The sequence below is a fragment of the Egretta garzetta genome, unplaced genomic scaffold, assembly GCF_000687185.1.
Source record: "Egretta garzetta isolate BGI_Z169 unplaced genomic scaffold, ASM68718v1 scaffold69, whole genome shotgun sequence".
Taxonomy (NCBI): domain Eukaryota; kingdom Metazoa; phylum Chordata; class Aves; order Pelecaniformes; family Ardeidae; genus Egretta; species Egretta garzetta.
The window spans coordinates 1,641,745-1,655,164 of NW_009260790.1; the positions used below are offsets into that span (position 1 = coordinate 1,641,745).

At 38.1% G+C, this 13,420-nt stretch overlaps 1 protein-coding gene across 1 annotated transcript in view; it reads left to right on the forward strand.

Annotated features, from left to right (window-relative positions):
• The window catches only part of TNFRSF1B (TNF receptor superfamily member 1B), a 20,100-nt gene extending 7,129 nt beyond the window's left edge, over window positions 1–12,971 (forward strand). Inside the window, 16 exon segments of the mRNA XM_035901852.1 lie at window positions 2,530–2,632; window positions 5,180–5,308; window positions 6,438–6,587; window positions 7,459–7,552; window positions 7,638–7,751; window positions 7,753–7,787; window positions 7,790–7,828; window positions 8,108–8,113; window positions 8,618–8,655; window positions 8,657–8,687; window positions 9,504–9,541; window positions 10,013–10,289; window positions 10,851–10,910; window positions 10,913–10,966; window positions 10,969–11,083; window positions 11,085–12,971. Coding sequence (XP_035757745.1) covers window positions 2,530–2,632; window positions 5,180–5,308; window positions 6,438–6,587; window positions 7,459–7,552; window positions 7,638–7,751; window positions 7,753–7,787; window positions 7,790–7,828; window positions 8,108–8,113; window positions 8,618–8,655; window positions 8,657–8,687; window positions 9,504–9,541; window positions 10,013–10,289; window positions 10,851–10,910; window positions 10,913–10,966; window positions 10,969–11,083; window positions 11,085–11,157 — 1,356 coding nt within the window. The 3' untranslated portion in view covers window positions 11,158–12,971.
• The last annotated feature ends 449 nt before the right edge of the window (window positions 12,972–13,420 follow it).

Here is a 13,420-nt window from a genome sequence, read left to right on the forward strand (position 1 = left end):
GCCAGGATAATTTTTGATGTGTTTTCCGTTATTTCCCTTTTTTTTTTTTTTTTTTCCTGTGCACTTCTTGCAGTGAAGTTTTATGTTTTAAACAGACTCCCAAGTGCTTGTTTCAATGAATTTGGTCATGGTGACTACAAAAATGTGACAGCACTTGATCGTTCTTCTTTTAATAAACAAGAAAGTAACTTAAACAAAAAATACTTTTGAGAGCTGAGCCCTTTTCTTCTCCTTCATCGGATTTTAGTGTCAGCTCCCATTTGCAAATGGTATGGTTTATCATTGCCCATGCTATGAGGGTATAATACCAAGTCTAGCATTAACAGTTATTACTGAACCTAGAAGGTACTGAAAAGCTTTGGGTTTGTTTTTGCATTGTTGTGGTTATTATTTTCATTGATAATGATGAAACTGATAATGCTGAAGCCAGCCTCCTGATTCTGCTTCAAAGTTGAATCTTCGTACAAGCCCCCTTTAAATAAGCCTTCTTAACTGAAAAGCAAAAATGGAGGCCAAAATAGACTTTGGAGATACTCGAGGCTGCAGCATGGTTTCTTCAAAACTGGCTTTCTTCTCATCAAAAGATAAAGAGCAGAAATTGAAAAATGCAGCTTGTGCTCAGCAGCTGTTCCCTTCTTCACCTGCTTTATCTAGTGTTTAAGGAGGAGAATGTCTTTTTTTTTTTTTTTCATCCTTCTGCACCCCATCACAGTTTCTATCATGTTAAAAGCATCTTTACAAGTTTGTTCTTCAGTTTGCAACTTGGCTGTTTCTCCTTGATCTGGCTGTGAGAGAATGTACTGAAACCCATCCCCAGTCTCCCTGGTTTTGAGTCTTTAACTCAACTGACTAATCAGAAGAGATTAGAATTGTCCTGATGTCTGGTCAGCGTTACCAGCTTTCACAGTGTTTTAAACAGGAGTGATGAAACTTCTGCTTAAATAGTTTGCTTTCCTTTTTTCTTTTCTGAAATGAATATTGGCACTCAAGAAGGCCTTTCTCTGCCTTCGCATGCTCAGGAAAGGTTATTTTTGGCACTGATGATTGAGTAGATGGGTGAAATGTTGTTTCTGATATACAGCTAAATAAGAGGTAAAATATTTCAACAAGCTGCATAAGAAAATGTTTGGTTTGCTTTAAGTAATTGGTGAGAGTGGGAATGTTAGTCTACTTTGTCAGTAATGTGAAGACACAATAGATGATCAACATGTTTTTTCAGTAAGGAGGAAGGATATTTTCATTACCGGCCTCCAAAGAGCCTGTTCCTGTTTTGATTTCTCTTTTAATAATACTTCTAAAGTACTTCTCTAAATGTGTGTAGATGAATGTAATGGAGCAATCTCTTCAGACTCCACAAAATTGAGCAGTGTCACATACTTTTTGAACAGCATCTTTCTGATTTAGCAGGAAACTCCTACACTTGTACGACCTAACATTAGTCTTTTTCTTTTGAGTGAGTGTATTTTTCCTTTTGAAAACAGATGGCAGGTCCTTAAATATTTTGACACTTGTTCATTGAAGTCACTGAGCTGTCTTGATTGGTATGAGCTGAAAATTATGTACACTGTATTTCATGACCATATCTTACACATTTGACCTGCCATATGAGGTAGGGTTTTTATTTTTTTATTTTTATTTAAGTCTTGTAGCCAGTTGCTCCTTTTCAGAAGCACCAGTGCAGTTTTTGGAGACATCGTTTTCAAAACATCAAGGCCTTTCTCATTCAGAAAGGAATCACAAAGTATCTGGAATGATAGAAGCCTTTTTTCCTTTCCTTTGGTGAAACAGTTCTAATAGCACAGGTTCTTTGACTGAAGGGACGAGTTATCTTGCCTGGCTATTGCGTGGGTGCACAATGAACGTAAGCACAATAGAGAATTGAACTTGATGTTCTGTGTCCTTTGCACCCATTGATGAAAACAGAAAGATTCCTTCAAGCATTGCAGTAGTGCTAGACCCACAGCTCCCTCTTCCACTGGCTCAGGGGACCTGAAGGAATTAATAAGTAGCAAAGTCAATCTTCCAGTTTTCAGATAGGGCTCTAAATGTGTATAGGACGTAGACCTACTAAGTAAGAAGCTGTAATTTTTAACATAGCCTCTTTGCAGAAAATGCTTCTCCCCACAAACCCACAGGTTAGAAATTAGATTTCATCGGTGTTTTTTCAAAGGTTGTCTGAATCATGGCAACTGAGAATATAGGTACTTAGCCCTTTGGTTTAGGGGATGTGGTAGTGATGCTAATGTCCTATTGCATCCTTTGAACGTAAAACCTGGAGAAATCACTTCGTTCATTGTGACAGATCTTTGAAAAACAGAGGAATCTCTAAATGGTCCGAAGTAGCTTATAAGCTGTGCATTCTCCTTCAACTTTTGAGCATCTGCTGCTTTGTTTCATCAGGCCTACATCAGCATCTTGGAAAGGAAGGTGGTTATAATTGCACTGATCTTTTAAGTGTTTGTCTGTTGAATCTCTACTCTAGGGTCAGAATGGACTTGTGACTCATGATTTTCCTTTAATTTCTCCTAGAACTATTCATTGCCTTATACACCACAGTTTGCAAAATGCAAAGATCCCAGCACTGAATTCTATGAAGAAGAACTTAATAAATGTTGCAGCCAGTGCCCTCCAGGTAGGTTATAATTCAAACTGTTACTTTACACAGCCAAATTAAGTCAATTTTCACATGAACATACTACTTTTTGATTATTTTTACGTCTTAAGAGCTTTGACTTTTTGCTGCTGTCTAGCTGGAAGACAGTAAAATGCTGTGACTGTAAAAATACCTGCAAAAGAGACACGCTGTTCATCAGAATAGGAATTCTGTTACAAGGTTAATGTGGCTGGGGCTCATCAGGAGGTAGGCTGCTGAGCTCTTGTAAGCACAGCTTTGCATGGTGTTTTGATTAAAGTATTTTTAAGTCAACATTTGGGGGAGGGAGCAACAGCTCACTAAGGGAATTACAAAAATGAGACAACAGGTCAGACCCAAGCCCACTAATGACAAATATATTGTAAAACAGGGCATGAGGTAGATCTTAGTGTCTGTACTTTGATAATATCACTTATATAAGGGGCTTTCCATTGGCCACGTTAATATATAATTGCTCATTAAGGGAATGTTGTTGTCTTTTACTGTAAATCAGAAACTGCAGACCACTATCAGGGACTGGATACAAGACTACAGAAACTGCTCTGAGGTGTCACATCTTAAACTCCAGCCATAATTATTAGTGATCTTTTGTTAGCAAACGTTGTTGACTGCAGAGAGGTAGATGTGTGGGTTTGGATTTTTTGGGGGGTAGTAATGCTGTTTGGGTAGTTTAATAATAGAGTTTTTGCAATAAGTTGTCATTACGTTATTACATTAGTTAGACACAGCAAAAAAACTGCCTATTTGTCTTATTACATGCTGAGCAAACAAAATTTGTCTCCGTAAATGCTGACTTCCTGTCAGAGAGATATGGAAGTTGAAACAGGAAATCAGTATATGCTGAAGAAGCCACAGTTGCTTGAATTAACCGAAAATGTCTAGATAGATATGTCAGGCTTCCGTTGTCAAAAACACAACAGATGAAAGATGATCATTCATAGGTAAAACCTTTTTCTGTTGTGGTATGTACTGTTCAGTCTATTTCTCCTTAATTCTAATTTTTCACAAGAACAAACTCTGGGCACCAAGTTGTAGGAAGTCTAAAATCTTGATTTTTTTGTTATTATGAATTTGTATTTTTTTTTACCATAATTTACCAAAAATCCAAGCCTAAATCATTAAGAGGATGTGGGAGGCAGAATTTTAAGGTTCAGGAAAGTACGTGGAAAAACAAAGTCTTTGGACATAATTTCTATGGCTCACCTCCAGGGCCTCTTCTTTTGGAGAGCAGAAATTCTCCAAGCAGCTCCAAAGGCTTTCTCAGTGTTACTCCTGCGTTCTGAGTATATTTTCCAGGATATTTCTGTACAGGATATGAGACATTGACTTTTATCTTCTTCCTGCTTTCAAGCAAGGGGGAAATGGCAACTGAGGTGTTTTCCCTTCTCCAGAAAGAATATGTTGGAGGTCATGTTTGCTTATTCCCACCACTGCACTGAACTCTGTTGTTGGTGAGAAGCATTGGAGAAACTACCTTTGATAGCTTTTGATTTTGTCTGGAATGCCAGTAGCTTCAGAAACGCGTTGCTTTGATCTGTTGGGGCTGGCTGACAATGTTAGGGCTGGCTGAAGAGGTGAAGGAAAAAAAGTAAGCTCACATCCCTTCAGTAGTAACAAGTGGTGAAGTTCTAATTCAGGTTTGTTTCTGGTGATTCTTTATTACGCTTTCTTCACTTGCTGCTTCTAAAAGTAGTAAGGGCCTCACCCAGACATATCTTTCTAGCATGTGCCTGACTTTCAGTGTGAAACATCATCCTGTGTTTCACCACAAAACACAGCTTCTATGAGGATTAAAAGTTTGGTTTATGTGCTGTGGAAGCTGCATCTAAGCATATGCTGAGGGATTTAGTTCAGGATTGAGGCTGCTTTTTTTTTTTTTTAACATGGCTGGAATTCACTGAAATGAATGTAGTAGAAGGAGTCAAACAAAAATAACATAAAAGAAATCAGAGTTCCCCTGTAGATATACATGCAGTACTCCTTTAAATCAATACTTCCTTGGTATACATTACTAATCTGATCGTGGCACTGAAGGGAAAGGGTTTCTACAGCTAAGAATGAAACTTAGCTTAAACAATTCCTAGTGATCTTTTCTAATGAGATGCTTCCTTTGTTTTGCTGCTTTGTTGTTTTTTTTTTAATAGGTCAGTATAAGACAGCGAGCTGCAGTCACAGTGTGGACACGAATTATGTGCTGGGAAGCTGCATCTAAGCATATGCTGAGGGATTTAGTTCAGGATTGAGGCTGCTTTTTTTTTTTTTAACATGGCTGGAATTCACTGAAATGAATGTAGTAGAAGGAGTCAAACAAAAATAACATAAAAGAAATCAGAGTTCCCCTGTAGATATACATGCAGTACTCCTTTAAATCAATACTTCCTTGGTATACATTACTAATCTGATCGTGGCACTGAAGGGAAAGGGTTTCTACAGCTAAGAATGAAACTTAGCTTAAACAATTCCTAGTGATCTTTTCTAATGAGATGCTTCCTTTGTTTTGCTGCTTTGTTGTTTTTTTTTTAATAGGTCAGTATAAGACAGCGAGCTGCAGTCACAGTGTGGACACGAAGTGCAGTCCCTGTAGCCTTAACACGTACACAGCAATTTGGAATCGGTCTCCCCAGTGCTTTGCCTGCTCACCACCCTGCAGGAAAGGTAAGCTTGAATTATTAAAGAGGCATTTGTGACTTTAACAGCCTGCTCAAAGGGTGGGCTTGGTTTAACCTAGTCTCTTCTCCTGCAAAAACTAGGAGGTTTTGTTTATCACTTGTATAGTCCCATTCTTATGCTTTGGGTAAAGATTTTGGGAAAAGAATCAGGGAAGTCTTGGAGGGGGCCTTACCCCTTTTTCTTTCTAAGTCCTGAAAATGTAACATCAATCTTATATTCTTGGAAACTAAGGCACTGCATCACTAAAATAGGTATAAATGTCATCAGTACTGTAACTTCCGGCTTATACTCTCCAGCCAAAGGAGCTTAAGGCTTGACTTGCACAGGAGTGAATGGTTAATTACATTTCCAGCATCCAGTCATTCCTCAGTATGTCTGCTGAATTGACAACAGCAAACACCAGTTGTGATATTCCTATATTGGTTTTATTTCTTTTGCAAAGCAGCATAGTCAGTGAGAGCATGCTGGTTCAGTTCGTTAAAGCAGCTTAACAGTATATAAAGTAGTACACTGTACTAATGTCTGTACATTGGTCTAATAGATCACATGCATTAACAAATTCAGGCATACTGTTCCATTTCTAATGGAAACTGGTGTAGAAAATTATCTACTTGACTCACTGGCAATTAAGTGTTAAGGGTACAGTTGTTCAAAGGACCTTTGGTCTCATCTAAATGGATAATCCTACTTAGCTGGTTAATTACAATATGAAATGTCTGTAGTAAGGTCTCCAATCACTTTAAATACAGTTGCATGATCTGCATAGACTACAAATCTTAGTTTGGCCCCACAATACTGTAGTGATGAGCACAGGTAACACAAATGTACGTATTTATGATAATGATACAATACAATGCAACTGCAGGTACAGAGTTTCAAGTGTGAATTCTACAGATGCAAATTTCTCCTTTCCTGGAGAGAGAGAGGAAACTCTTACGAAAATGTAGATGTTGGGGCATATAACGTGTATGTTTTATGATGGTGTAGCCAGAAGCTGCAAAATTATCTTCAGTTTGTGGTATACAAACATTACCTCATACTCACTTGACACATTGCAGGCTATGATTTTAAATGTTGCTAATGACATCTTTCTTTATTCTTGTTTTAAAACCAGGATTTGTGCAGAATCAAACATGCACTGCATCACAGGACAGAATCTGTAGCTGCCCACCCAATAAATACTGCATTTCAAAAATATACGAGTACTGCCAAATATGCAAAGTGCATAAAAAATGTGGAAAAGGTTACCAAGTTTCCAGAAGAGGTAATTTAATTCTGAACACTATATATACAAAATAGTCTTACTGTATTGAGGGTTATTTTTTGCATTAATAGTACATTAATATTTCTGACTCTGCCTCCAACTCAGTAAGTTACAGAAATATTGTCTTTTAATTCCCTACAGTAATGCATTCTTTTTAGTGCAAGCATTGTCTTAGCAAGTTGGCAGTAACTACAGCAACAGTATTCTCAAGAGGCACATCCAAATGGACATGTTGCAATCTGTTACTACCATATATCATAAAGTTCCCCAGTCCAACTTAATCTTCCTTTATTTTGCTCTGCTGTGTGATTCCTTCCATGCAAGTGACTCAGATTCAAGAACACTTTATTCCTGTTTAAATCCTTGAAACAGGGCCTCAGGTTGAATTTTGGTTACAGTAAGTAATGATGAGACTATGCTGTCCTGCAGAATTGATCTGTTTATTAGATGATGAAAGTCACCACTCTGATAATGTAGCTGTCTCAAGATAATAAATAATATTCAAAGAGGTGGAACACTTAATATTTTTAATAAATTAAGAATCAGTTGGAAAGATACAGAACTCCAAAAGAATGGAATAGGTGGTGAGCCTGTCAGGGATGAGTGAAAAGGCCTGCAGTACCACATTTTAACCTTTTGGTGGGTTTTTACAGTCTTTGAAAAAGACTATCAAGGGCACCAAACTAACAGACAATTAATCTTCTGATTTGTGTTTGGGTTGGGTGTTTCAAATTAATCTCTTCTATGACAGTTAAAGACTGTATTTTGTCTATGGCCTCTGTATCACTTCCAGGATCTGTACCGCAGACCTTGATTATTCATTCTTGTTTCTCACCAGATGACTAACTGGAGTTTTTCTATTTGTTTAAAGGAACAGATAGCACAGACACAGAATGTAAACCTTGTCCTCCTGGCACTTTTTCACATGAGGAATCTTACGATACCAGCTGTATACCACATACAGTGTAAGCCAGTGTTTCTATCTAATAGCAATCTTAACTGTGCACAGGGTTGCTTTCTTTCCTAACTTCTCTTTTTGTTTCCTTGTAGTTGTAAATCAGTGGCTGTTCCTGGGAACAGCATGAATGACACTGTTTGCAGTGACTCAGCAACAGCAGCTGCCACAGTTCTTGGTCCTACTGTTTTGAACCTGCTCCTGACCCAGCTCAGCTTCCAACAAACCTGAAATAATAACTCGACCTTCATTTTAAACTCTGTATCTGACATGTCTCACATCATTGGTGAGCTATTAACTCATTTTAAGTCATTTTTGTCTGGCTAGGAAGCAAGTTTATCTTTAGTTCTCAGTTTCTTTCCAAGACCAATTACCTGTACCCAAGCAGAACCTCAGAACAGCTGAATTAATTCAATATGACACTGGTTGTAGTGAGTTGCATAATATTTACCTATGCATCTGAGCTACCCCAGTGCATTCTACAGTCCTTGTAATTCTGGAAATTTTTCTAAAAATCTCAAAACTAGATTATACAAGGCATTTCCTGAGAATTGCTACTATGAAGGAGCTGGTAGAAAAGGTTGTATTTTAGATTCTGGACTGAGGCAAGCTTGACTTTGTAAACCTTATGATGAGAGGTCTTTGGAGTCTTCTGGCAGCCTTTCCCAAGACAGGAAATCCTAAAAGCATTCACAAGCATGGATGTATGGAAGTATTCTTTCCTGTTCACAACCTATTCAGAAGGCATATATGTTTAGGAGCATTCTGGACTGCCTGGCCTTGCATTTAACAAACTGTTGCTAGTCTAGAGAGGTGTTTTTTGTGACTGAGGCCAAAAGTCTGTCCTTGCTTTTCAGGACAGGAAGAGTCAATCTTATGAAGTGGTGGAGACTGAAATGAGACCCTGGTATCTGATAATAGAAGCACTAAATATGAATGTCAGATGCACTTGGTGCTTGTAAATTTAGCTTTTGTAGCCATGGACAGAAACTATAAAACTATCTCTTTCTAATTAGATCCTTTGTCAGATCAACCTGCTAAATAATTTTTCTTTTAAATTTATTTTCGGGATCAGTAGTAGGACCATTGTTATTGGTCCTGATAATCACTATTTTTGGGGTATTGCTTAGTCTCCAAAAAAAAAGGTAAGATTCATGAAGTGAAAACAAGCAGATCTGTAAAGATTGGAAAGAGCGTCACCTTATTTCCTACTAGTTTGAGCCTAATGGTTGACTTACATTAGCGTCTCTGAAGATGCTAGCTCTCTTTGAAGCTTTTCTCATGGCCAAAGTGTCACTAACCTGTAGATTCTTTGGTGTCTAATAATGGATGAGTTTATGTTTTTTTCAAGCAGACAAGGTGATGATTTACAGGTTGCTGCCTCACTAGCTGGCAACCTGTAGCTTCATGAAACCCTAAGGAGCTTTTGACACCATTCCTCTGTTACATTGGGGTGAAATTATTAAATCACATGGGGTGAAATTAATCTTAATACAGGGATACAGTGAGGCAAATGTCCCATTCAAATCTCTCTTGTTCCTCAGATTTTAGATAATTGTCCAAACATACAACATCCCAGTGGAGTTGGACAACTGTACAACAGTTGTGTTCCTACTGGAGTTTGTACAATATTTTGTACTTCATCATTTAAATATTAGAGATTATCAAATGTTATCATTAAACAGTCACAACTGTAGTTTATTGTCATCAATACCTTTTCTCACTGACAGTATAGAAAAATAATTAATTCATGCAGAGGGTCCTTTTTGCTTGCTGGCTAAATTTAAGGCACCTTACAGAATTAATACAATATAGCTTTCAACATTTTCAAACAGTGTATAATAAATGTACATTTGGAGATTATTCCAGGACTGGAGGATACCATTCAGACTAGTTAAGAGAGCAGCTTTTGCAACTGAAACAAATTTAGGTGGTAATGAACTGTCTTCGCTCACTTGCAGCCCTTGTATATTCTCCAACGACTTCTGAAGCAGATTTGGTGAGTGTCACTCCTTCCTTCCCATCTTTTCCATTGCTTTAAAAGTTGTATAGAAATAATGCAGTCTTATTTAATTACAAGTAGAAGAAAATGGCGCAGCAGAAGACAGACAACTGCAGTGAGAATGAGGTGGTTTGGTCCCCAAGTTGGAGTGTAAGGTGTACCTTACACAGCCTACATAATGTACCACCCTCGCTTTATGTTAGGCTATATTAGCAACAAAACACAAGTGTGTATTTGGAGGACCAGATTTTAGAGCCTTTGTTCCCTAGGCAATCAATGAAGTACTGTAGGTGCCTTCAGGAGACAGGTTCATTTTGTTGAATGCCTAATGAGCTGGTCTGAATTCTACTTACAGTCATCGCTATGCAAATGGCTATTATTAGTGGTTTCTTTAGCTGCCTAAGTACTGACTAGTTCTTTGTTAGTGTTTTTTAAAAAGATTAATGTATTTCTCTGCAAATGTTCCAGCCTTTTTCCCCTACAGAAAAGCAGTGTGACAAGAAAGTATATATAGTATGTACAGGATCGCAAAACTCCAGCAGTTCTGAACAGGAGGAACAGTATCTCTTGGAAATGTCTGGGTCCCACAGTAGCTCCCTGAATAATCCAACTGAGTCTGCGAGAATCAGTGTGGTAAGTAACAAGAACAATGAAAAGAAAGAAACAAAAGGATTTCAGCAGCAACATTCAGCTGCGGAAGGTTGTAACGTTCACACTGGAGACAGACACAATGCTGCAAGTTCAGGTAAGAATGTCTCAGAATGATCCAGAGCCTCTGGAAATTTGATTATCAATTCTGAGTCTTTTTAGCAGAAATTTAAATGGCAGGCTAAAACATCAGACCCATGTTCAGCAGAGAGTGACTTTTGAAAAGAAAAAGCGATTAATTAAGTTGTCAGCCTGAGACTGTAATGAGAGTGTGCTCAATGGAGAGAAAGTTATTCGTGGACTAGGGAAGCAGTGTGATGGTAGGTGCTTACCTGTGCATGGGAGTAAGAGCCAAAGGGAGCAGTGAGAACATTGTCAAAAACAGCTAAAATGGCAACAGATGGGTGGGGAGTTGGCTGTGATCCAGGGCTCTGTATTGATTTTTATGGCTTTTTTATTTCTGGGATGATATGTGGATTGTATGGGGCCAAAACCCCCCTAAAATGTTACAGAACCACCTCCACCATCTTATCTAAATTAAGTGAAACAAGAAAATATTTAGTGTCTATTTTAAGGCAATTAACTGGATAGGGAAACTAACTGCCCTGTTCTAGGTTTCATTCTTCCATGTTTAATGTGTTTTCTGTTTATTTGACAGAACATTCTGGTAACAGAGGAACGCAGGTGAATGTGACTTGTATTGTTAAAGTACGTAGTCCCGATGCAGTTCCCAGTTCCCAGAACAGCCTAGGTCAACTAGTACGGACTATGGAAACCCTCCCCAACAGGGGAAGAAATTCCCCTTCTGAAAGAAGAAAACCCCTGGAAAAAAGAAACTGAAATTCAGATCTCAGTGGAAAATGAGGACAATTTACTTCAAGGCTTACTTCCAGAAGAAGTTTCCTCTGAGTATTCAAGATGCAGGGATGAAAACCAGTCAAAGGAAATCACAGCTCGTATACTGATTGACTGATAACATTAATCAAACAGCCCCTTATCTTCTAAGATAAACATTACATTAAATGTACTGTTCCTACAGAGACTTGAAATTTCAGCCGAATAGACACTGATGCTTCTGAGGTTTTTAATCTTTTTGTCAGCTTCATGAGTCGAAGGATGATGTTTGCAGTTTAAAAAAATGGGAATGTTTTTTCTTTTAAACTGAATGGCCAACTCCTCCCTTTCGTCTGCGATACCTTAGAGGAACCTTTACCAGATTTGAAAAAGGAACATTCTTCTAACTTTATGCCATTCATTTTTTTGCTGAGACTTCTTGTGACGATGATTTGGGTTCATGTACACCCATGACATGTACACTGTCAAGAACATGGCTGTGACCAACACTTCTAAGAGACTGGAGTTAAATTATCACTCATTCGATGCTAATGAATTATCCATTTGATTTTAATTTTAAAACTATTGCATTCAATTTCCCTTCCCATATCTTCATGGACATACTTTCTCTCATCCTCCTGGATATTTCTTTTATTCTTACAGTTTGCTTTCGCTCATTATTGGACTAAATTTCTCAAATCAACCTTAAGTATATCAAGGAGTGAAATTTTTACAGGAGCTTTTTTCACTAGATTACAACTATTATGTCTAAACAATAGCATTTCATTAGCTGTACATAGTTCACTTTACTTTAGAAAAGAAAATCTAGATTAACTAGTTGTTATCTTGGAGTAGGAAGTAAGTTTCTTGTAGTGACAGCTCTGAAGTTTGTCATCTTTGTGTCCTGGCTGATTTAATATGGTTCCCTGATTGAGTCTGACCTCATTTCTGAGGTTAACCATAAACCCAAAATATTTTTCCTTACATTCCAGTCAATATTAAAGATCCCTGTGAATATGTATGTCAGATAGCTCATGCCCACTGACCTCGGGAGAAGGTCTCTCTCCCAATGATTGCATCGCATGATCTGTAAAAAGTGGAATTGACTCAAACCTCAGAACCATAAAATCGTGTTCTCCACTTCTTGCTTGACGCTGAAGATCCAACCACCTCTTACAGAAATTAGTAGAGGTTCTCCTTGAATCAAGTAGGAGTCTTTTGGTTTTGGAAGTCGATTTTTAGGATCCCATAATTATGTTTTACACATGTGACTTAACCAGCAATTGTGGCATCTGTATTCAACCAGAATTTGCGGTGTGGTGTCTGAATTACTCGCGAGTGAGATCATACAGTAGGCACAGCTTTTTTTCTTTTATGCCATAAAGACATACTGTTGGACTAGATGATCATTGTACTTCTCCAGCTGAACTATTCTACCTCAAGTGAAACTAAATGCAGTAGTTATTTCTAAGGCCTTAGACTGAAAAAGGGTATTTTGTGCACAATAAATGTATTTTGTGCACAATAGCATTTATGCTACAGCTGCAGAAGAGATGCCGATTTAAAATACAAATTCTAAACTTCCACAAAAGCTGTGGAGTTTGCTGACGTTATTTCTGGAACTGAGAACTGCCAAACAGGTCTTTACCTCTACTATGAAGAAAAACCTTTTACAACTGTGTGTTAAACTTGTACTTGAAAGTAATTTTCAGAAAAGACTTTGGAAATGGGCACAATGAAACTATTACAAAACTGAAGGATTTAGGCAGGAAAAGAACCTAATTTTATACAGCGCTTTGACCCTCTTGCGCTGCACTATTTTCAGGTTTTGTCCGTCAGCTCCCAGCATTCGGAGCACATTGAAGGAAGCAGTGGAAATTTTTTGAAGTTTTTAAAACGTTAAGAAGGCGGATCCTGTGATGGCAGTTAATTTACTGGGTTTTCAAATTATGGAGCAGTGTGACAGAAGGAAAACCCAAGATTTATGTTGCAGTAGGAAAAATATGCTTGCATTTGCTTATTAATTAGGTAGAGAAGTCATCTCTGCCATTAATCAAACACAATTTAAATGTAGTTTTGACTTGTTGCTCCTCAACTCTTTAACTAGAAATATCCCTGGGACTCCTTAAAAAAAAAAAAAAAAAAAAAAAAAAAGCCTGTATTTTTATAATTACGTGTATCTTCAAGTTTCCTGACCTCTCCAGTAAACAAAATTCCGTTTTTAAGAACGGGTCCTTTCATTTCATAGGTTAAGCTGCTGCTTTCCGAAAGATTTCATTTTCTGTTGTTCCCGCCTGATGCCAAGGGACTGCCCGGCTGCAGCCCGTGCACGGCACCGCTCTCGCCGCAGCGCAGATGAGCGAAGCCCCGTCTCGCCCTCCGGGCCGGGCCTGA